Source organism: Geotrypetes seraphini, chromosome 1 (genome assembly GCF_902459505.1).
Source record: "Geotrypetes seraphini chromosome 1, aGeoSer1.1, whole genome shotgun sequence".
NCBI classification, from domain to species: domain Eukaryota; kingdom Metazoa; phylum Chordata; class Amphibia; order Gymnophiona; family Dermophiidae; genus Geotrypetes; species Geotrypetes seraphini.
Window position 1 is genome coordinate 90,472,131 of NC_047084.1, and position 25,284 is coordinate 90,497,414.

A 25,284-nucleotide genomic window follows, 5' to 3' on the forward strand; every position below is an offset into this window, starting at 1 on the left:
TGAGAGAGTTGTAGTTGAGACTTTGGAAAATTGACTTCGAACTCCAATTGTTGAAGAAATTCTATGGTTAATTTTGTTGCCAAGCAAACTGCCTGAGGAGATGTCCAGATAGGGAAACACTTGTAGACCATAAGTTTGAAGTGTTGCTGCCACAACTACCAGACATTTTGTGAAAACTCTTGGAGAGGACTCCATGCCGAAAGGAAGAACCTTGCATTGATAATGTTGATGAGCTATTTGGAATCGAAGAAACTTCCTGTGGTCTGGATGAATGGAAATATATGTAAAAGCCTCTTTGAGGTCTAGAGAGCATAGCCATTCTTTTTGATCCAAAAGGGGATAGTGTCGCTAGAGAACATGCAAAATTTTTTCCCTGATGAGATACAATCTCTGGTTTATTGGCCTGCCTGAGTCTATTGTGGAGGGTGACCTGGGTGACATCTTGGAACAATGGCTGATGGATTCCCTCGCACTCCCGCAAAAGCTGGGCCTTATGCATATTGAACGGGCCCATCGCCTGGGGCTGCAGAGGGATGGTGCTGATTGCCCGAGGGTGGTTATCTGCCATCTTCTGAATTACCAGCATAAGATAGAGGTACTCCAGGCCCTGCATCAGGGGAAGAAACTACAATGGAACAACAAATCCGTCCTCTGGTTCCAGGACTACTCTGCGGAGGTCTCCCAGTCTCTCCGCAAGTTTTCCCCTCTGTGTACCAGTCTTGTCTGACACAATATACCCTTTTCTCTTCAGTATCCAGCATGCTTACGGGTGATGCACTCGGGTAAAGTGCATCACTTTGACTCTCCAGAGGCTGCTCAGCACTTTGTGGAAGAGAAGATTCCCGAAGCCACCCCGTGAGCTCTGCAGGTTTTACTTGGGCTATGTTGGTAGTCTCTTCAGGGTCTGAACTGTGACTTGAGGCTTTTTGTATAGGCCCCTGGAGAGGAGCATTTTTGCCTTGCATTGGACCTGGTTTGGCCTTGATCGCGCCCTCCCTTGGGGATGGGAGCGGGACGCAGTTGTGTGCCTATGGTATTTGCTGGGGTGGGGGTGGGTGAGCACGTGCTGGTGGTGTATGTGGGCTTTTGTGATGGGGATCTTTTTGGTTTGGCTGGGTTCTGTGTGGGTGAGTGGAGATGGTGTGTCCGGAGTGTGTAGGGGATGTCAGTTTGGGAGTTATGTCTGGTGTTGTGGTTTTCCTCTACTTTGCTAGCTACTCCATGGTGGGAGTGGATTCGGGGCTTTGCAGAACAGTTCTGATGTTATGGTATTGCACTTATTTCCTGGGTTGTTTCCCTCTGCCTCCCCCCCCCCTTTTTTTTTTTTTTTTGGTTCTGTGGATTTATGCTGCTGAGCTTTGTGATTATATGATTGGACCTGGGTGTGCATTTTAGTCTGACCGGCAGTTCTACCCTTTCTAGATAGCTCAGCTCTGCGGTGGTGGGGAGCTGGGGGTATGGGCTTGGGATTTGGCCAATTTGTTTTGCTGTATTGGGATTTTACAGGGTTACCTCTTTGGGTCCTCTTTCTTCTGTGCTGCTGTGTTGTGGGGGGTAATGGATTTCCTGTTCTTTTGATTATTTCCTCTTGTCCAGGTGCTCCATTCATACCTTGTGCCCCTTTTTTCTTTCTCTCCAGGAGCCATCGGGTTTTGTACACTGGGGGGGGGGAGGGGGGATTGTGTCTGCTCTTTTGGGGACCCGGGAAAGAGGGGTTTGGATATAGGGCGCTGTTGTGGGGATCATGTAGTAGGTGTATACTGCTTTCTGGAAGTGACACCCATTGGTGTGTGGTGTAGGGGATGGGTTGGGGGGCAGTTGGGAGGGCGAGAGAGGGAATGTGGGACAGGGTAAGGTGGATATGGTTGGGGACAGGGGTTTTCTTTGGTTAAGACAGGTGGGGGGTCTGGCTAGATCCTTGGAATATGTTGCGAGTGGGGGGGGGGGGGTGGCTGGGACACCCCTCTGGTTTCACGAAACGGGTTTATCTGTATCTGCATTTTTCTCTTTTCTTAGTTTGTTTGACTATGGATTGTGGGGGGATATCCATTCCCCCTTTAAACGGTACAAAATGCTAAAATTGTTTAGCCGTACAAAGACTTCTTTGGCCTTTTTTGCAGGAAACCAGGTTGTTCTCCGGAGAACATGCTAAACTCTGTATTTGGTGGGTGGGTGACCATTTGGAGGCCCCAGCCCTAGGGGGGAGTGGAGATTTTGATCTGTAAGGGTCTTTCTTTGCAGACTCAAAGTTATCAGGGATCCTAAGGGGCACTACCTTATCCCCTTAATGACTCTTAATAATAAGTCCTTACTTTTATGTAATCTTTGTGCTCCTAACAATCCCCCAGGCAAATTCTTTCGGATGCTGCGTAACCAATTATTGCAATTTGGGAATCTTCCCATGATCAATGGGGGAGGGGGGGCTTTTAATGAAGTTTCTGACCCGAGGCTAGATCGCTCGGCCTCTTCTGGGAGAGAGACTCTTAAGACTAGCACAGGGGCTGTACTATTGGCTTCTTTCGGCCTTCTGGATATCTGGAGAGTTTTACATCCGATGGATTGGGAATACTCTCATCTTTCTCGAGCCCATGGGATTCTATCTCGAATTGATCTTATCCTTATTTCTAGAGAGTTGCTTCCTGTTGTACAGGAGGTAGTGATCAGCACCATTGAAATTTCTGATCATGGGTGGGTGAGGCTTTACTGGTGTTGGGAGCCCTCCCGGGGGGTGGGGCCCATTGGAAATTCCCTTGTCATTTGTATTACACAAGTGGGGGGATTTTAAGCATAACAGTCGGGATCATAGGGAGGATGCCATCCTGTATTGGGAAACGGCAAAAGCAGTGTTACAGAAGGAAAATCATGGCCTTTGAGGCTAAAGCGCGCTATCGAGCAATTATTGTGCTGGAGCGTAGGATGACAGTTTTGAGGAGGCATTATGCCTGTCGGGCTTCGTTGGCACTTAAGACACAGCTGTTGGAGGCGCAGCAAGAACTGAATAAGTTCCTACACCAGTGGCGCAGAGGAACAGGGACCATTCTAAGTTTCAGCTATTTAGGTTTGCTAACAAGAGTAGCCGAATGTTGGCTCATTTGGTCCGCTCTCATCAAGGGTCCGCGGGTATTACGGCCATGCGTGACTCTCAGGGTACCCTTTATCATAAAACGGAGGAAGTAGATAATATTTTGCGGACTTTTTTGCAGCTTTGTATGACTCGAGCCCGGATCTCTTAGATGGGAGGAATTATTTAGATAGTTTGGATTTGCTTCGTCTCTCCGTTGGGGATTCAGATATGTTGAAGCATTCTGTTACTGCTGAGGAGGTATAATGAGTGATTCGTGCTAGCCCTTTGGGCAAAGCGCTAGGGCCAGACGGGAATCGAGGTGACTTTTATAAGTTGCTCATAGAGGAGATTGCTCCGGTGTTGGCGGATATCTTTAACTTAAGTGTGGTTAAGGGCTTCCTCCCTTGGTATTTGAATCTGGCCCAGAATATTGTCCTTCCCAAGCCAGGACGGGATCCAGCTTTGCCGGAATCTTATAGGCCCATATCCTTGCTGAATTTTAAGACAAAACTGATGGCTATGGTCCTTGCTAATTGTTTGGCCCAGGTGCTGCCCTCTTTAGTGTCTGAACAGCAGGTGGAATTTGTGTGTGACCGACCAGTGTCTAAGAATATTCAATGTATTTTGTTGGCCTTGCAGAAGGCTAGTGTGGAAGGAACCCCCCTCCTTACTTATCAGCTTTGAAGCTGAAAAGGCTTTTGACTGGGTGAGGTGGGGGTTCCTGTTTGCTGTGTTTCATGTGTACAGGGTGGGGCCCTTTTTTTAAATTTAATGCTGTTCAAGCATTGTACGGCAACCTGGTAGCGCAGATCTCGGTGAATGGGAGTCTCTCGACCCCCTTTGCGATTTGTCAGGGCTGCCCTCTATTGCTGCTCTTGTTTGCGCTATCCTTTGGACCCTTTGATTCGAGAGCTGCAATCTAATATGGACATCAGCGGCCTTCACTTGGGAGCTACTCATTTTAAGGTTGCGGCATTTGCTGGCGACCTTTTGGTCTTTTTTGACTAACCCACATCGGTCCTTATCCACTCTTTTGGAAAATGTTCAGGAATATGGGGACTTTTCCAGCTTTGCTCTGAATCTGAAGAAATCAGAGGCGATTGCCTCCTCTGTGCACCTTCGGGGGTCCTGGGGAGGAGATTTTCCTTTGAAATGGGCCGGGTCTTTTCGGTACTTAGGGATCCAGTTGTCTATGAATGTTCGACAGCTTTATCGCTTGAACGTGGACCGTCTGCTTTCTATTACCAGCTCTGTTCTGGCTACTTGAAGAGGGGGGGGTGCACTTATTTTGCATGGTTTTGTTCCCAAAGTGGCTATATGTTCTCCAGACACTTCCCTTCTGTCTCTTGCAGAAAGATGTATGGGCCTTATACTCTTTGTTATCTAAGTTTTGCTGGGGAGGTAGGAAGCCTAAATTGCGTTGGCGATTGCTGTTGGGCTCCTGGGATCGGGGAGGCTTTGGGGTGCCGAATATAATCAGGCTTTGGGGTGCTCTCTATAATCAGGCTCGTCTTTTATGACATGTTCGGGATTGGGTTTTGGGTACTACTCTGTATACTGGACACCACTTTGGAACGGGATTATTTCTATCCCGTTCACCTCCTCTCTCTTCTTCATGCTCGCCTGGTGGAGGTGCCTCTTCCCAGTAGAGGTAGTTTCCTGTTTAGATCACTTTGGGAGGTGTGGTGGCTGTGGCGTCAGGATCCCCACGTTAGTGTTTTATTGCCTCTGGCTGGTAATTTCTCCTTTCCCCCGGGGTTAGTTCCTTCTGTTTTTAGTAGATGGCGGGCTGGGGGCTTTGAGTGTCTTTCCCATGTTTTGCGGGATGATGGGAAGCTCCTATCCTGCAATGAGTTGCTGCAGCATGGCATCTCCCCTACCGGGCTTGTTTATGCTCAATATCAATTATTGCATTATGTGCGGTCTTTGCTTGGGGTTTTGTTATCTTTGGATTTTGGGATACGATTTTGTACCTTTTTGGAGGAGGGGGGAGGATCCCGGGGGCCAAAATCTTGGTCTCCTTTTTTCGTAGGCAGCTTGGCAGCGGGATTTAGGGAGAGACATAAGAACATAAGAAATGCCTGCACCGGATCAGACCCGGGGTCCATCTAGTCCGGCGTTCCGCACACGCAGAGGCCCAGCCAGGCACACCCTGGCGAATACAATGTCATTCGTATCTCTCAATGTCTTCTGCAAGAAGATGTGCGTCCAATTTTCCCTTAAATCCTAGAACGGTGGTTTCCTCCACCAGCTCTTTCGGGAGAGAGTTCCAGGCGTTCACTACTCGCTGTGTGAAGCAGAACTTTCTGACGTTTGTCTTGGCCGTGTCTCCTCTCAGCTTCAGGCCATGACCTCTGGTCCGAGACTGGGTTACATTTGCCAATGTGAATAACGCTGTTTCTTGCTCACCATCCTTTCCCCCTGTTGGTGAGTGAGCTTGCTCCATTATGTCAATTACTTTTAGCAATTTAAAAGTCTCTATCAGATCCCCTCTCAGTCTTCTCTTCTCAAGGGTGAATAGTCCCAGTTTTCTGAGGCGATCTTTGTAGCCCAAGACCTTGGGGTGGATCTTTTGCTTAGAGCTCTTAAACGTATCCCTGTTCTTGTCCGGATGCTAGGAAAGAAGCTGAAGAAAAGAACGCAGAGGATAGCATTCTCGGAGATCCTGCTGGTACCCAGGGCCGACAAGAAGAGGCAGATGGAGCTGCAAGCAGTCAATGCATGGATGCGGCGCTGGTGTGAGGAAGAAGGATTTCACTTCGTGCACAACTGGACGACGTTCTGGGGGAAGAGCAAGCTATACAGGAAGGATGGACTCCACCTCAGCAGAGAAGGAACGAGGCTTCTGGCAAGCAACATCAAGAGAAAAGTTTTTAAACTAGGAAGAAGGAGAAAGCTGACAGTCAACCGAGAGAGAGAGGTATACCCGGAGGATACCGTGCAGAAGACAGAGGAAAAGGCTCACTGGATCACAGGGAAGACGGATCAAAAGGGACACAAGAGGGAAGGAAATGCAAGAAAGGAACATACCGCAAAAACATAAGGAAGTTGTTCTTCACCCAGAGAGTGGTAGAGAACTGGAACGCTCTTTGAGTCTGTCATAGGGAAAATCACCCTCCAGGGATTCAAGACAGTCAGACAAGTTCCTGCTGAACCGGAATGTACTTAGGTAGGGCTAGTCTCAGTTAAGGCGCTGATCTTTGACCAGAGGGCCGCCGCGTGAGCAGACTGCTGGGCACAGTGGACCACTGGTCTGACCCAGCAGCGGCAATTCTTATGTTATGTATTGAGAGCGTACATTTCCCAAAGTCAAGCCTATCATATGGGTTGTGTAGACATCCAAATTTGTTCTACTTGTAGTATTGAAGTGAATTCTTACTTTCATGGTCTTTGGCTTTCTGAGGGCATACAGGGTTTTTGGGGGGCTGCTGCGTGTTCCTGTTCCTCTCTCAGTGCTTCATATGTTGTTTGCTCACTTCTCTATGTTTTCTGTATATACCTCAGCTGAAAAACTGTTTTTGAGTAAATGTTATATTTGGGGGGAAAATTGTATTTTGAATTTTTGGTTGACTGATGTATCTCCCTCCTTTTGGTATTGGAGAAATAAACTCCATGAACTGATGGAATGGGAGGCCCAAATGGCTCACTCTTCTCACCACAGAAGTAGAGACTTTGTCAACATTTGGTCTCCTTATTTGGATATTTTAGCTCCAAGGAGTCGGAGTCGCATTTTAAACAGACTTCCATGGTTTCCTACCCCACCTGTCTGACCTTGGTTACTCTTTGTGGTGTTGGGTTTTTTTTGGGGGGATGGGTGGGAAGGGAGGGGGTAGTTGGGGGGATGGGGGGGCCTCTTCTTGTAACCATGGAGGACATACGGGTACAGTCCTCTATGGTGAGTAGTCTTTATTGAAAAATACTTCTTTTTGCCTGTCATTTTGCCATTGTTATTGTATTCCTGTAGCTTGCAATCCTAAAAGACACAATATATATTTGATATTTTTAAAGGGGTACATTTTTTGCTAAATGTCTACCTTTTTTTTTTTTTTTTTTGGGTTTTAGTTTTGCCTCCTGTGTTGGTGCCTCGGCATACTGAGATCTTAACAGAATTGCCTCCTCTTGATGATTATACCCATTCCATTCCTGAAAACACTAATTTTCCAGCTGGAATTGAACCACAGAGCAATTACATACCAGGTACTGATATCAAGCAGATTTGCTTAATCTTTGTCAATGGATTTGTGTCTGATATGATAAAACTATAAGAATTTTCTTGCTTATGTAATACACTTCCCCCTCCATATTCATGGGGGTTAGGTGCACAGCCCCCTGGTGAATAAGAAAAATTTGCACCCCGCTTCCTAGACCTCTCCGCACCTTACTTTAAAAACCTGGTGGTCTAGCTGTGAAGCAAAGCAGGAGCGATCTTCCTAAGCTCCTGCCTTTGCAGAGCCACAAACAAAAATGGCTGTATGTCTCACATAACCATGGGAACTCACGATGGCCATTTTTGTTCTTGGTTCTGCATGGGGCAGAAGCATAGGAATATTGCTCCTGCCCCGCTTCACAGCTAGACTACCAGGCTTTAAAAGTAAGGTTTGGAAAGGTTTGAGAGGCAAGAGGGAGGTGGCAGGGTGGTTTAGAGACTTGTGAATAATCGGATTCATGAATCCTAAACCTGCGAATATAGAAAGGGGAGTGAAGTTGTAAGTTTTGTAATGTTATACTTTTATGAGCCTGATTAATAGGTTGAAAACACATTATTTTTTAAAAATAAATAAATGCTAACTTGCTCATGGCAAGGAACAAATTAACATACATAATTGTGGCAATAAAAACCATACAATGCAAAACACACAAAAACAGACTTTCTATCAAAGATCAAAGCAGTGCACCTATATCACTGCTCTCATGATAACATCATAGTTATACTTCAAGCATCTATATACCTAAGGCCTATGAACATTTAAAAGAAAAAAATAAGCAGCTTTCAATTGCTTCCTAAAAGCAACAGCATAGTCTGCTATTCTCATATAAAGTAACAAAGCATTCCATTCAAATGGTGTACATAATGTAAAATGACTGTGTGATTCAACTAACAGATACTGTTGACTAGCAGGCCACTGTAATTTCCTAATGTCTCTTAGCGATTTTGAAGAGGTACAGTATATTCTACTATTGATGATAGAAAATATGGTGCATTTCCTGTCAAAAGCTTATATATCAAACAAACGACAGTATTTAAATTTGATTTTCTAAAATACAGGAAGCCAGTGCAAAGAACAAAGTATTTGTTAATGGGGGCTAAATGTTATCAATCTAGTTGAAGAATTTTTGTATATCTTGACATAACTTAATCATAGTATGAGACAATCCCCAAAATAGAGAATTGCAGTAATCCAGTTGGATTAAAATCATGTGTAACTGATTATTATAATTAAGGCTTCTGTTCTTAGATGATCTTTGAGTACAAAAATCTGTGTTTATCAATGTCTGTAGTTCTGATACTGTTGCAGGGTATCTTTTCCATTGGCATGAACAGCACACAAGAATCAGCATGGCAAATGCAAAAAGCAAGCAAGGGGAACAAATGACCTAACCGACAACTCCACACTTGCAGCTCAGAAAGCCTTTTGGGAGCTTGGAGAGGGCTTGAAAACATTTGTAAGGACTGTAGCTTTTTCCGAAGTACTGCCAGTATATGGAAAGGGAGAGCAAAGAGTTAAAAACACAGAGGACTTCAATAGGTGGCTCAAAGCCTGGTGTCATCAAGAAGGCTTCAGGTACATAGGAGGATGGGGAAATACATGGAAGGACAAGAAGCTATATTGTACTGATGGGCTACATATTACTACAGCAGGAAAAAGAATCCTTGTGGACAAATTTAGACAATATGTTTCTAGGCATTTAAACTAGAAGGTGGGGGTGGCATATGTATGAAGGACAATTTTATAGAGACCACCCCCAGCAAAAGCCAAGATGTGATGGTAGTAAAGATTCCAACACAAACAATATTAGCAACTCGCTTCTTAGCATTGCAACAGGATGTGAAACGAAACAAAAAACTATGCAAAAAAAAAAAATTACCGCTGAAAAATAGATGGAAAGCGATGACCACAAATGCTCGCAGTCTAAGCAATAAAATTTATGATCTGCAAGCCCTGATTTTATAGGGAGACCTGGATATTGTTGCTATCACAGAGACATGGTTCAATGAATCCCATGGATGGGATGCAAACATACCGGGATATAATCTTTTTAGAAAGGACAGAACTAGTCAAAGAGGTGGAGGAGTAGCTCTCTATGTAAAGATCGATATCCAAGCGACTGAAATGCAAGGGACCTGGGGAGAGGAAGAAGCGATATGGATCGCTCTGAAAAGAGAAGATGGAACTTCTGTCTACGTGAGTGTAGTCTACAGACCTCCGACTCAATCGCAGCAAATTGATAAAGATCTGATTGTGGATATCCAAAAGTTTGGAAAGAAAGAAGAAGTGGGAGATTTAAACCTGCCGGATGCGGACTGGAAAGCTCCATCTGCGGAATCGGAAAAATGTAGAGGAGATTGTGGATGGCTTTCAAGAGGCTCTGCTCATACAAATGGTGATGGAACCCACGAGGGAAAAAGCGATATTGGATCTGGTCCTCACAAATGGAGAGAGTATATCTAATGTACGAGTGGGTGCTCACCTGGGAAGTAGTGATCATCAAACAGTTTAGTTTGATATAACGGCTAAAGTGGAGGGCGGCTGCACAATACTAAAAGTCCTAGATTTCAAATGTTGGACTTAGTTAAAATGGGAGATTACCTGAAGAAAGAGCTGTTGGGATGGGAGGACATAAGAGAAGTGGAAAAACAGTGGTCTAAGCTGAAAGGAGCTATAAAAATGGCTACAGAACTTTATGTGAAGAAAATAAATAAAAACAAGAGAAAAAGGAAACCGACATGGTTCTCCAAACTAGTGGCAGAGAAAATAAAGGCACAAGTTGGTGTTCCTGAAATATAAAAAAAACCCAAGAAGAGTACAGAAAGGACTACCGGATGAAACTGAAAGAAGCCAAGAGGGAGAATAACGTCTGCCGAAAGCGCAGGTGGAAGAGCAAATGGCTAAAAATGTAAAAAAGGGAGACAAATTTTTTTCAGATATCAGTGAAAGGAGGAAGATGAAAAATGGAATTGATAAACCAAAAGATGCTAGGAACCGATATATGGAGAGTGAGGAAAAAGCAAACGTGCTAAACAAATACTTCTACTCTGTGTTCACGAAAGAAATCCTGGAGAAGGACCAAGACTGTCTTGCAAAGTTACATTGGAAAATGGGAGTAGATTCTTTGCCTTTCACAGTAAAGTGTTTATGAAAAACTGAAGGTGGACAAAGCGATGGGACCACATGGGATCCATCCCAGGATACTGAGGGAGCTCAGAGAGGTTCTGAGTGGTCCTATTAAAGACTTGTTCAACAAATCTCTGGAGACGGGAGTGGTTCCCAGGAATTGGAGGAGAGTGGATGTGGTCCCTATTCATAAAAGTGGTCACAGGGATGAAGCGGGAAACTACAGGCCGGTAAGCCTCACTTCGGTTGTTGGAAAAATAATGGAAGTGTTGTTGAAAGAAAGGATAGTGAATTTCCTAGAATCTAATGGGTTACAGGATCCGAGGCAACATGGCTTTACTAAAGGTAAATCTTGTCAAATGAACCTGATTGAATTTTTTGATTGGGTGACCAGAGAGCTGGATCGAGGACATATGCTAGATGTAATTTACTTAGATTTCAGCAAGGCCTTTGACACGGTTCCTCATAGGAGGCTCTTGAACAAACTTGAAGGGCTTGAAGTTAGGAACCAAAGTGGTGAACTGGATTAGAAACTGGTTGATGGACAGACACCAGAGGGTGGTGATTAATGGAAGTCGCTCGGAGGAAGGAAAGGTGAGTAGTGGAGTCCCTCAGTGTTTGGTACTGGGGCCAATCCTGTTCAATATGTTTGTGAGTGACATTGCTGAAGGGTTAGAAGGAAAGGTTTGCCTTTAGCTGATGATACCAAAATTTGTAATAGAGTAGACACCCAGGCGGGAGTGGAAAACATGAAAAAGGATCTACAAAAGTTAGAGGAATGGTCTAAAATCTGGCAACTAAAATTCAGTGCAAAGAAATACAGAGTAATGTATTTGGGGATTAATAATCGGAAGGAGCCATATATGCTGGGAGGGGAGAGGCTGATGTGCATGGATGGGGAGAGGGACCTTGGGGTGATAGTATCCGAAGATCTAAAGGCGAAAAAACAGTGCGACAAGGCGGTGGCTGCTGCCAGAAGGATGCTGGGCTGTATAAAGAGAAGCGTAACCAGTAGAAGAACGAAGGAGTTGATGCACCTGTACAGGTTATTGGAAAGGCCCCACTTGGAGTATTGTGTTCAGTTTTGGAGACCGTATCTGGCGAAGGATACAAAAAGGCTTGAAGCGGTCCAGAGGAGGATGACGAAAATGATAGGTTTGCGCCAAAAGACGTATGAGGAGAGACTGGAAGCCCTGAATATGTATACCTTAGAAGAAAGGAGGGACAAGGGAGATACGATTCAGATGTTCAAGTACTTGAAAGGTATTAACGTAGAACAAAATCTTTTTTTTGTGTGTGTTCAATCAGTTTTATTAAGTTTTAGAAATATACAGAATACAAAAACAATGAAAAAACAAACTGTGTTTTGCAGATATGCAAACATACATGAAATTTGTAGATTGTACATGGAGCACAATACATAGTAATCTATGAATCAAATATACAAGTAGACTCAAATCAGCATGTAGGAAGGTGCAGCTGAAGAACAAAAGGAAATGAAGTGAAAAACAGCTATTCAGATTTACAATAGGACATAACAAAGGACCACACTTTACAATTAGAATAATAGGAGTTAGTCTTTTCTGCGGCTATAAGCTCATATTTGGAATATAAGCAGACAGTGTTCCACCAGGAATTATGATGTAAAGTCGAAAAATCTTTCCAATTGGACAAAATGGATTTAATTGCAATGAGAATAGACATTTGAGCAATCTGGAAGGCAGCCGCCCCATATATGACAATTGCCAAATAAATCTTTTCAGAGATGGGGAGTATCTTACATATGGTGGACCATACCTCAGACCAGAATGAGGTCAGTTGAGGATAATTAAAGACCATGTGATCTAAAGTACTCATTTCTTGCAAGCAGGACCAACATTTGTTCGAAACTGAATTTCCAAGATTCGACAGCTTTAGTGGCGTCCAATATGCTCGATGGTACAAAAATAAAACTGTGTGCATAATGTTGGTCGATTTGAGGGCTTTAAACGAGGTTAACCATGTATTTTCCCAATCATAGGCTTCAGCAGTCATTAAGGTGTCGCGGGCCCAAATATCATAAAGAGCATGAGGAGGTGGGAATTTCTGCTTATGCAACAATTTATACCAAGCCAATGCCTGACCAGGTTGAGAGTTGATCGAGGTGGACCATTGTAAGATAGTGGGAAGGTCCGAGGACAACTTAGTCTTCTGAAGATAAGTCGATATACAGTGCCTCATTTGTAACCATTTATAATATTGGGTTGAATCTAAGCCGTAAGTCGCAGCAAAGACAGAGTAGTTAATAAAAGTGCAATCTGAAAACAACTGTCTTATGGACCAAATACCCTTCTTGCGCCAGGATTTCCATTCAATATAGCGCCCCTGAATTAGTAGAAGTGGGTTACGCCACAGAGAAGAATTAGTAGTAGAATTCCAGGGCACAGGAGCAATGTTATCCAACTCTTTCAAGGCTATTTTTGTAGAAGTCAAAATGATATTAGTACTCAGAGCATTATTAGCAGAAGTAAAGGGGACATACATTAGATGCTCATTGGAAGCAGCGCACGTTCCAATTTCAACCAAGCTGGCATCAAGGTGGGATCTGAAGTTTCAAGCCATTGTGAACCTTGTCTGCATAGAAAGGCCAGGTGGTATTCATAAAAGCTAGGAAAGTTAACCCCACCATTGTCTTTGGTACATTTTAATTTTTTAAGAGCTATGCGAGGGGTCCTATCTTTCCAAAGGAATTTGACCAAAGAAGATTCAAATTTCTTGTAAGCAACAATTGGAAGGAGAAATGGTAGCATAGAGAGAACATATGTGACTTTAGGTGCAAGGACCATCTTTATGGAATCCAATCGACCCCACCATGATAATGTCAAAGGTGACCATCTGGAAGTAGTAGAGTGAATAATATCCATGATATAAGAGATGTTGTATTCCTGAGTTTCCTCTAGCGATGGACCAAAATACACACCCAAATATTTTAATTTGGTTGGGGCGTATTTGAGGTGTAGTGCACGAATGACATCTCCACAAGGCCATCCAGAGAGCGGCATGACTTCGTTTTTGTCATATTGAGTTTATACCCAGATATAGAGGAGTATGCATCAATGATTTGAATGACGTCAGGAAGGGACTCCAATGTAGTGTATAGTTGAATATCATCTGCATAAGCTGACAATTTAACAATCATAGCATTCACTTGAAATCCACTGATGGAGGAGTCAGCTCTAATGACAATCAACAGGGGTTCCAACGCTAAGTTGAACAATGGAGATAATGGGCAACCCTGTCTAGTGCCCCTTGATGGTGAGAACATATCAGAGAATACTCCATTGATTTGAAGCCTAGTGGCTGGATTAGAATACAGGACTTGTATCGGTCAGATGAAGGAGTTACTAAAGCCGAACCAAGACAAGATCTTAAACATGTAGGACCATTCTACTCGATCGAAGGCCTTCTCAGCATCTATGGCCATGGCAACGTACGAGGAGTCTGCACGAGAAGCTTGCGAGATGACATGAGAAAACAGCCTGGAATTATCACTGGCAAGTCGGCCTTTCATGAAGCCATTTTGATCGATATGGATTAACTTAGGCAGGACTAGTTGTAATCTTGAGGCCAGAATTTTCGCAAATATTTTAGCGTCCACGTTTATTAATGAAAGTGGGCAATAGTGTTGGACATACAATGGATCTTTATCTGGTTTCAGCAAAACAATGATCACCGCTTCTGTGAAAGATCCTGTCGCAGTGCCTTGATCCATTAGATGAGCTAAATAACTCAACAACACTGGTAGAATACGTTCCTGGAAAGCCAGGTAAAATTCCACTGAGAGGCCATCGGGGCCAGGAGCCTTGTTTTTAGCCATTGATCCTAAAGCTTCAGTAAGATCTCTTATGTTCAATGGAGAAGACAGAATCTTGTCATCAGTATCGTCCAATTTAGGACCAACAAAATGAAGCAGGTAGTCCTCTATCAGCGGAAGAGGTGGTGATTCCATGGTGTAAAGATCTTTATAAAAGGAGTGGAATTGACGACAAATATCTTGATCGTCCGTTAGAATCTCATTGGACGCAGCCTTGATGGCTGGAATATTTCTCTTTTCCGACTTTAGTTTCAGGTAGTTGGCCAATTGATGTCCAGCTTTATTTGAGGTGGCATAGTAATGAGATGCTTGGAGTAGAACTTATGAGGCAGCAGGTGGTCCGGTTTCAGACGCGGATCCATCCTTGCCGGATTCTTTCCAGACCATGTTAGAGAAGCAGTTTATTCAGTTCCTTACTAACATGGGACCCAAACTGCTTCCTCTTATCCAGCCTGGGCATTCAGCAGACTCCTGCGAGGTCGAGCCGCTTCCTTTGCCCCAGTCTAAATTTGCACACTCTTTGCAGGTAGCAGAGTCTCTGCGAGTGTCTGGTCTGGCATCCAAGCACGTAAAGCAAGGAGCAGATTCTTTGCGAGTGCCTCAACGAGAATCCTCACATTCTATACGAGGAGCAGAGTCTTTGAGAGTGCATCAAGGTTCCTCCACCAAGCCTCTGGAACTTCGATCTACAGCCTCTAGTCCTACATCGGCTTCAGCTGCCCACGTCTCCGAGGCAAAGTCTCCTCGATCCTCAAGATCTGGTTCCAGACACAGTTCTCACCGACATTCGAGACCTTCATCGAGGCATCCTTCCAGGCATGGTTCTTCGTCTCACGACTGACCTTCTTCCTCGAAGCCTCGATCTACTCCAACCTCGACCAGACCACCGACTCCTCGTTCGAGGTCTCTGATGCCAGACCTCGAGGATGTTCAGTCTCGATTGTTTCGTCCAAGTCACCAGGTTCCTTTGATGCCTTTTTCCCTGCCGAAGCTTCTTCAACACAGGCTGCCTCGACGTCCTCGAGTCCTTCTCGAGGCAAAGCATTGGCAGATCAGCTATCTTTCTCGTCTTTCCTGCGACAGATGGCTGTGGACTTGGATGTTCAATTGGATACTGGCTCCAAATATTCTAAGGAGTTTCGCGAAGTCATGCATCTTCCTCAACCTCCAGCAGAGTCTCTTAAGAACATAAGAAGTTGCCTTCACTGGGTCAGACCAGAGGTCCATCGCGCCCAGCGGTCCGCTCCCGCGGCGGCCCATCAGGTCTGTGACCTGTGAAGTGGTTTCTGACTATTTCTATAACCTACCTCTAGTTCTATCTAACCTACCACTAGTTCTATCTGTACCCCTCGATACCCTTATCCTTTAGGAACCTATCCAAACCTTCCTTGAACCCCTGTAATGTGCTCTGGCCTATCACATCCTCTGGAAGCTTTTGAATCAGACTTTTGGTTGTTGCATGGAAATACCTTTTTCCATACCTGCTGTTCCAGGAAAATTAGACTCTAGATATAAGACTGTGCATCGCAAAGGGTTTGAAAATTCTCAGTTATCTCATCAATCCCTGCTGGTCGAATCCTCCTTGAAAAGGTCCCATCCTTCCAAGGTTTACGCCACCATCCCCCCCTGGAAGGGAAGGGAAAACTATGGACAAATTTGAACGTCGCATCTACCAGAATGCTATGATGTCCTCTAAAGTCCTCAATTATAATTGTTATTTCATCACTTACTTTGAATTTCTTCTTTCTCTTCTTCCAAAGTTTTTGGATTATTTGGATACCCAAATGCATTTTGAGTTTCAGGAAGTCATTGCTTCTTTCTCTCAATTACGTCTGCATCTCCTCCAATCATATTACGATGCCTTCGAGTTATCTGCCTGAGCGGCTGCTTGCTCTGTAACTATGCGTCATCTTGCCTGGCTTCGTACCATTGACATGGACTCTAACCTTCAAGACCGCTTGGCTAACATTCCTTGTGAGGGCAACGACCTCTTTGATGAATCCATCGAGGCAGCCACCAAGAAATTATCTGACTATGAAAAATCATTTGCTTCTATAGTCAGACCTAAGCCAAAGCCAGCTCCTGCCAAGCCTGCATGCCCTGCTCTTATCTATCAAAGGCGTTTTGCTTCAAAGCCGGCTCCTTATACTCGCCCTCCTGTGAAAAAACAGCAGCCTCAGAAGCAACAGTAACCCCAATCTTCTGCTACACCTAAGGCTACAACAGAGCATAAGCTCCACCGTTCTGTCTCTACCCCTTTTCCCCCTATAGGAGGGTCGTCTCCATCATTTTTACAACCGATGGATGATAATTACATCCGACCTCTGGGTGCTTACCATCATCAGAGAAGGATACTCTCTTCATTTCACTCAGGTTCCACCAGCGCTTCCTCCAAGAAAGTATCTTTCCAATCCATCCCAGACCGTCCTTCTTCTTCAGGAAGCTCAAGCTCTGCTTTCTCTCCATGCCATCGAACCCTTGGAACAGCAGAACAGGGGGTTTTACTCCCGTTACTTCCTTGTTCCGAATAAGATGGGCGATCTACGACCCATCCTGGATCTCGAGGCTCTCAACAAATTTTTAGTCAAAGAAAAGTTTCAAATGTTGTCCCTGGCATCTCTTTATCCCCTTCTCGAGCAGAACGACTGGTTATGCTCTCTGGATCTCAAGGAGGCCTACACTCATATCCCCATTCATCCTGCCTCCCTTCAATATCTCAGATTTTCAATACAGAGTACTACCCTTCGGTCTGGCCTCGTCTCCCAGAGTGTTCACCAAGTGCCTGGTAGTGGTAGCGGCAGCTCTCCGGAATCATGGTCTTCAGGTATTTCCCTACCTCGACGACTGGCTCATCAAAGATTCCATATCTCAAGGGGTTATTGTAGCGACCCAACGGACTACCTGGTTCCTGCAAAGTTTGGGATTCGAAATCAACTTTCCCAAATCTCAACTTCAGCCCTCACAGACTCTACAATTCATTGGAGCTGTTCTGGACAATGTCCAACTCAGAGCATTCCTTCCACAACAACGTCTGGAAGCTCTTCAACTTCAGCTCTTCCCACTCTTCCATCTTATCGAGACACATGATGGTACTTCTGGGTCACATGGCCTCCACAGTACAGATCTGCAAGAACACATAGAACTGTAGTAAACAATATACTAACGCCATGGGTCAGTAAGCTGACAGGAAAGAAAGACCTAAGCCGCTTAGGCTCCAGCAATTCAGACTAAAGTATATGTGAACATCAGTACAAGAGAAAAGGTTTAACATATCGGCTGAAAATAATAGCTGCATTTAGAATGAAACTGCAATCACTTAACTGATAAGCAATAACACAAGGCTTGCTTATAAACCAGAATGACATGTGAAAAATCCGTCAGGTTTTATCAATAGCAGTGGGCTTCCACAGTACACGTGACTCCTTTTGTCAGACTTCACCTCAGAATTCCTCAGTGGACCCTGGCATCTCAATGGATGCAAGTTTGCGACCCTCCTTCCCGACACATTTCAGTCACTCCTTCCTTCAAGAAGTCTCTCCGTTGGTGGATGCTCTCTTCCAATCTTTCCAGAGGCTTGCTTTTTCAAACTCCCCCTCATCAAAAGGTCCTCATGACAGACTCTTCGACCTACGCTTGGAGTGCTCATCTAGATTGTCTCCATACTCAAGGCCACTGGACCAGTACGGATCGTCAATGTCACATAAATCTGTTGGAACTCAGAGTGATTTTCAAGGCTCTCAAACGCTTTTCAACATCTTCACGACCAAGTGGTCCTCATCCAGATGGACAACCAAGTCGCCATATATTATGTCAACAAACAAGGAGGGACTAGCTCTGCCTCCCTTTGTCAAGAAGCGATAAAGGTTTGGGACTGGGCAATCCGCCACAACACCTTCCTCAAAGCTGTCTACATTCAAGGGGCGAAGAATTGCTTGGCAGACAACTTGAGTCATCTTCTACAACCTCACAAATGGACTCTCCATTCCTTACCTCTTCATGAAATTTTTTCACAACGGGGAACCCCTCAGATAGACCTCTTTGCGGCACCCCACAACTTCAAACTGCCTCAGTTCTGCTCCAGGATATACTCTCCTCACCGCCTCGAGGCAGATTCTTTTCTTCTGGAATAGATGAATCTCTTCCTCTACGCATTCCCTCCATTCCCTCTCATTCTCAAGATTCTGGTCAAGTTGAAGAACGATCATGCCACCATGATTCTCATTGCTCCTCGGTGGCCAAGACAACCTTGGTACTCCCTTCTACTTCAACTGAGCACCAGGAAGCCATACCTTCTACCATTTTTCCTTCTCTGCTTACACAGAGTCAAGGATCTCTGTTTTGTCTCTACACCTGCAATTGCAATAATCTTTCACCAAGAGGAAAAGACCTCAGAAGCCTGCACCATAAAGAATATTCAATTCTGACAATCGTAACTCAGCAGGACAGGTTCTCTATCATTGGTCTTAAAAACCTCTTGTGACCGATGGGAAAAATTTTTATTATGCGATTGTGTACTTAACACATATCTTGTAATCGGTACTTATGATTAGTAATATAATGCACTTATCTTGAATTACTGATAAGAGCCCGACGGGACCCGTTTCGCCAGGTTATTGGCTTCGTCGGGGGACTTTTTTGATAGCTGAAAAGCAAAAAAGAAAAAAGTCAAGTGCTTGCACAACATTCTATCATTTAGATACATCTGAAATACAATTGTCTCAATATTTACATGAAGTAGTACTCACTGCATTCAGTCTGAACTTGCTAGCACATCAAAAAATGGCGCCGGTACCTCTAGAACGCCACGTATGTGTACTTAAAGGGACTCAGAATGACGTCACATACTAAGTTAGAGAAAAGATTAGAAAAAAGAGTGCCAGCCAATATTGCTGTTTAAACCCACGGGTTTCATGGATTTAAGCTGAAATGTCCATCTCGCTTCCCTCTGCAAGAGTTTAGTACATAAGAACATAAGAACATAAGCAGTGCCTCCGCCGGGTCAGACCATAGGTCCATCCCGCCCAGCAGTCCGCTCCCGCGGCGGCCCAAACAGGTCATGACCTGTCTAAATCACCAGAAGGGGCCCCCATGCCCCTTGGTTTCCTATTGAGTCGAAGTCCTAGCCCTCCGGTCTTGCACATGCACGACCTGGTTGGGTTTCTATACTTAGCTATCTCAGTATCCCACGATCCCTTTATCCCTCAGGAATCCGTCCAGTCTCTGTTTGAATCCTTGTACCGTACTCTGCCTGATCACTTCCTCCGGTAGCGCATTCCAAGTGTCCACGACCCTTTGGGTGAAAAAAAACTTCCTTGCATTTGTTTTGAACCTATCTCCCTTCAGTTTCTTCGAATGCCCCCTCGTTGTCCCCTTCAGCCTGAAGAATCTGTCCCTATCCACCCTCTCTATGCCCCTCATGATCTTGAAGGTCTCTATCATATCACCCCCGAGCCTCCTTTTTTCCAGAGAGAAGAGCCCCAGCCTATCCAACCTCTCGGCGTATGGGCAGTGTTCCAGCCTACTTACCAGTTTCGTTGCTCTCCTTTGGACTCTCTCAAGTACCGCCATGTGCTTCTTGAGGTACGGCGACCAATATTGAACGCAGTATTCCAGATGTGGACGCACCATCGCTCGATACAGTGGCATGATGACTTCCCGCGTCCTGGTTGTTATGCCCCTCTTTATGATGCCCAGCATCCTGTTGGCTTTTTTCGATGCCGCTGCGCACTGTGCAGATGGCTTCAGTGATGCATCCACCAGCACACCCAAGTCTCTCTCAAGACTGCTTTCTCCCAACAATGCCCCCCCCAATTTGTAGTTGAACAACGGGTTCTTTTTCCCTATATGCATGACCTTGCATTTTTCCACGTTAAAGCGCATTTGCCATTTGTTTGCCCAGTCTTCCAGCTTGTCTAGGTCCCTTTGCAGGTCCTCATACTCCTCCCTGGAGCTAACTCTGCCGCACAGTTTGGTATCGTCTGCAAATTTTATAACCTCGCACTTTGCCTCCTTTTCCAGGTCATTGATAAATATGTTGAAGAGTAACGGCCCCAGCACCGATCCCTGTGGCACACCGCTCGTGACTCCCTGCCAGTCAGAATATTGGCCCTTTACTCTGACCCTCTGCAGTCTACCCGACAACCAGTGCTTGATCCATCTGTGCACATCCCCTCCCACCCCGTGGTTCCACAGCTTCCTAAGCAGCCTTTCATGTGGCACCTTGTCGAAAGCCTTTTGAAAATTGAGGTAAATGATGTCGATGGGTTCCCCATTGTCCACCCGACTGCTTATTCCCTCAAAGAAGTACAGAAGGTTCGTTAAGCACGACCTTCCCTTACAGAATCCGTGCTGGCTTGTTCTCAGTAGGCCATTTCTCTCAATGTGCTCGCAAATGCCGTCCTTGATCATAGCTTCCACCATCTTCCCTATAATTGAAGTCAGGCTCACCGGCCTGTAGTTCCCGGGGTCACCCCTCGATCCCTTCTTGAAGATAGGTGTGACATTCGCCAATTTCCAGTCCTCTGGTACCTCTCCAGTTTTCAAGGATAGGTTGCAAACATCCTGGATTGTGCCCGCTATTTCTTGTCTTAGTTCCTTCAGAACCCTTGGGTGGATCCCGTCCGGACCCGGTGATTTGCCGCATTTTAACCTGTCTATCTGTTTGAGGACATACTCCTCACTTACCTCTATGTGCTCCAATTTTTCAGCCTGTTCCCCACTCATGAGCTCCTCTAAGTCCGGTATATTAGATGTGTTTTCTCTCGTGAAGACCGACGAGAAGAACGTGTTCAACCTCTCAGCTACCTCTTTATCCTCCTTAATCATTCCCTTCCTATCCCCATCGTCCAACGGCCCCACCTCCTCTCTCGCTGGTCGCTTCCCCTTTACGTAACTGAAGAATGCCTTGAAGTTTTTCGCCTCCCTGGCCAGCCCCTCTTCGTATTTCCCTTTTGCTTTTCTAACCTCATGCCCCCATAGTAGAACATTGTCTTGAATTTAAACATGAATTCCATCAGTTAAGATGTGTGTGTATTGATCATGAAAGTAAACACGAACGGGGAGGTGATCGTCATACTAAACTCTTGCAGAGGGAAGCGAGATGGACATTTCAGCTTAAATCCATGAAACCCGTGGGTTTAAACAGCAATATTGGCTGGCACTCTTTTTTCTAATCTTTTCTCTAACTTAGTATGTGACGTCATTCTGAGTCCCTTTAAGTACACATGCGTGGCGCTCTAGAGGTACCGGCACCATTTTTTGATGTGCTAGCAAGTTCAGACTGAATGCAGTGAGTACTACTTCGCGTATTTCAGATGTATCTAAATGATAGAATGTTGTGCAAGCACTTGTCTTTTTTCTTTTTTGCTTTTCAGCTATCAAAAAAGTCCCCCGACGAAGCCAATAACCTGGCGAAACGGGTCCCGTTGGGCTCTTATCAGTAATTCAAGATAAGTGCATTATATTACTAATCATAAGTACCGATTACAAGATATGTGTTAAGTACACAATCGCATAATAAAAATTTTTCCCATCGGTCACAAGAGGTTTTTAAGACCAATGATAGAGAACCTGTCCTGCTGAGTTACCATTGTCAGAATTGAATATTCTTTATGGTGCAGGCTTCTGAGGTCTTTTCCTCTTGGTGAAAGATTATTGCAATTGCATGTGGAACCTGTGTGTTTTTGTTCTGTTGTCTACATTGTAGAGGTTCCAACCCATTTCAGTTATACAGTAGTCGTCTCTACACCTGACAGCTTGGTACCTTTCAACGTAACTCCTCTTCAGTTTTCTCAATCTGTAAGAGATGTCTTAGAAGCTTCTAGGAAGCCTACCACTAGACAATGCTATCACCAAAAGTGGACTAGATTTCCTACGTGGTGTTTTTTTCAGCATTCCTCCTTATCTTCTGTTTTGGACTGTTGCACTTATCCAATTCTGGCCTCAAGTCTACATCTATCTGAGTCCATCTCAGTACAATTGCGGCTTTCCATCAGCCTATTGAAGGGAAACCCCTCTCTGCTCATCCAGTCGTTTCCTTTAATGTTAACCCTCCTCTCAAACCGCGTCCTGTGGTTTGGGACCTCAAATGTTGTCCTTTCTCAACTCATGAAGCCTCCATTTGAGCCAATCGATAAGGCTCATCTGAAGTATCTCACTTGGAAAGTGGTGTTTCTCATAGCCCTCACTTCCGCTCGAAGAGTCAGTGAACTGCAAGCTTTAGTAACTGACCCACCATTCACTGTGTTCCATCATGACAAGGTGATTCTTCGTACTAATCCTAAATTTCTACCTAAAATGGTCTCGGAATTTCATCTCAACCAATCCATCGTCCTTCCAGTATTTTTTCCAAAGCCTCATTCTCATCCTGGAGAATCAGCTCTTCATACTCTGGACTGCAAACGTGGTTTGGCCTTCTACTTGGAACGCACCAAACCACACAGAACTGCTCCTCAACTTTTTGTCTCCTTCGATCCAAATAAGTTGGATGTTTCTAAGCATACCATCTCCAACTGGATGGCGGCTCGTATCTCTTTCTGCTATGCCCAGGCTGGATTACCCCTTCATAATAAAGTCAAAGCCCATAAAGTCAGAGCAATGGCAGCTTCAGTAGCTTTCCTCAGGTCTACATCTATTGAGGAAATTTGTAGAACTGCTACTTGGTCCTCGGTTCATACCTTCACTTCTCACTATTGTCTGGATACTTTCTCCAGACGGAATGGACAGTTTGGCCAAACAGTATTACAAAATTTATTCTCCCACCATCCCATTCTGATTAGCTTGGAGGTCACCCATATGTGAGAATAGGCTACCTGCTTGTCCTGGGATAAAGCACAGTTACTTACCGTAACAAGTGTTATCCAGGGACAGCAGGCAGCTATTCTCGCAACCCACCCACCTCCCCTGGTAGGCTTCTCTGCTAGCTATCTGAACTGAGGAGACGCGCCCTACGCTGGGCGGGAAGGCACTTGCGCATGCGTGGTGCGGGCGACTCGAAACTTCGAGTTTCTTCAAGCAAGTCTGCTTGCGAGGCGTCCGCATCCGGGCTCTGTCGGTGACGTCACCCATATGTGAGAATAGCTGCCTGCTGTCCCTGGATAACACCTGTTACAGTAAGTAACTGTGCTTTTTCCAGAGAAAGGAAAATGGTAAAACCAGAGGACATAATTTGAGATTGAGGGGAGGGAGACTCAAGAGCAATGTAAGGAAATTCTTCTTTACGGAGAGGGTGGTGAATGCCTGGAATGTGCTCCCGAGATAGGTGGTGGAGAGGAAAACGGTGACAGAGTTCAAAAAGTGTGCGATTAACACAGAGGATCTAGAATCAGAAAATAATAGTTAATATTGAGGAACTAAAGCCAGTACTGGGCAGACTTGCACAGTCTGTGTCTATATATGATCGTTAGGGCTGTGGAGGGCTTCAATGGCTGGGAGAGTGTAGACGGATTGGAGTGAGCTTTGACGGAGATTTCAGTAGTTGGAACCTAAGAACAGTACTGGGCAGAGCTTTAGATTCTTCCCCAGAAATAGCTAAGGAGGAGAAGAAAAAAAAAACCCCAACAAACTTTTAGATTGAATTAGGTTGGGCAGACTAGATGGACCATTCAGGTCTTTATCTGCCGTCATCTACTATATTACTATGTTGCTGTTGGCAATGTACAAAGAACCAAAGGAAAACCTGCAGGCAAAAGACTATGCCCAACAAACACAGCAAGATTCTGCAGAGCCTCCCATTAAGCACATCCAGACTGTGGTCCAAATACATTTTGTTTTTCATAGCCTGGTTTATGTGTGCTATTCAGCATATAACCGGCTATGGGTTAGCGCAAAAAGATAGGCCTGATTTTTATGTGGTCATATTTTATGTGGTTAATCTGGCTGGTTAAGTGCCAACTTCGCCTCTGAAAACCACTAAAATAGTCAATTTTCAGTTTGGCACTTACCAGTTATTTTTCAGTGGCACTTAACTGCTTATTCTGTTACGTCCCTTCCGGAATCCATATTAAAGGTGTTTCACCTCTTTCTATGAACTGGGTCTTGCAGAAATTGCACTGCTCTTTCCCACTTAGATGAGGAACTTAAAGCCTCCTGTAGTTTTCATTTCTGCAAACAAACCATGCAGAAGTCTTTCTGATCTGCTCTGCTTCTTTTTTATTTTTTTGCTAAAGTTTGTCACTTTTTGGTGGCTTTGGTGCCTCGAGATCCCTTTGGAGGGGTTCTCTGCCTGGGAAAAGACACAGTTCCACGGACTGCTGCTTCACTGGGCAACTTCAGATGGACCTGTGGAGCCAGCCTGCTGTGTGCCGCCTTCAGAGCTTAGAGTACGTCCCCTTGGGAGCATGCTTATCTCTTGACTTTGTCAGAAGTTTAAACGCAGGCTGTTTGCACCCTGAGTGACAGCCCTCAGGGTATAAAGGTGCAGGCTGTGTTTTCCCGCCCCCAGTTGTGCATGGGGGGCAGAGGTCTATCGGGTCCATCCAACTGGCAACCCAAATATCCTGAAAATTAGACTGTTGTCAGAAAAAAATTTGAGCAGATGTTCCTTTCCCTTTGCTTCTGCTGCACAGGCAGTGCTGACAGGCAGGCATTTGGAGATTGTAAGTATAGCCCCATTACTTCTATGGGAGAATCAGGAGGGAGTCTGAAAAAGTGTTTTTCAGCTTTTCATGGGGATAGGGGTCTGGTCTCCCTCCCACACCCCAAAACTCTAAATCAGTTTTTTGTGTTTTTATTCAGTCTCCATGAGGCATTTTAGACGCAAATTTCCTGGCAGTGGACATCTTGGATTTTAGCGATTTAGTGACTGATTTTGATTAAAATCGCCAGAGACGGACTCCTTCACCTCCATAGACTTGAATTCATATGTGGATTGCGCCACTTTGCCGGCAGTGTGTTTGTGTACTGCGGGCTGCAGCTTTTGAGAAGAGGGGGAAGTACCTTTGGGCCTCACCTCCTTTGGGTTCTCCAGGGCCTGTATGGGTCTGAGAAATGGGCAGAAAATCTCGCACAGTGCCTGTTTTTGGCGGTGATGCGAA

The 25,284-nt window shown here is 44.9% G+C and overlaps 1 protein-coding gene across 4 annotated transcripts in view; it reads left to right on the forward strand.

Moving 5' to 3' along the window:
- Positions 1-25,284, forward strand: part of SMAD2 (SMAD family member 2) — a 276,483-nt gene that overhangs the window by 172,101 nt on the left and 79,098 nt on the right. For all 4 annotated transcript variants that reach the window (XM_033934858.1, XM_033934870.1, XM_033934853.1 and 1 more), the window contains one exon: positions 7,127-7,261. In XM_033934858.1, coding sequence (XP_033790749.1) covers positions 7,127-7,261 — 135 coding nt within the window. The remainder of the gene's footprint in view (positions 1-7,126; positions 7,262-25,284) is intronic.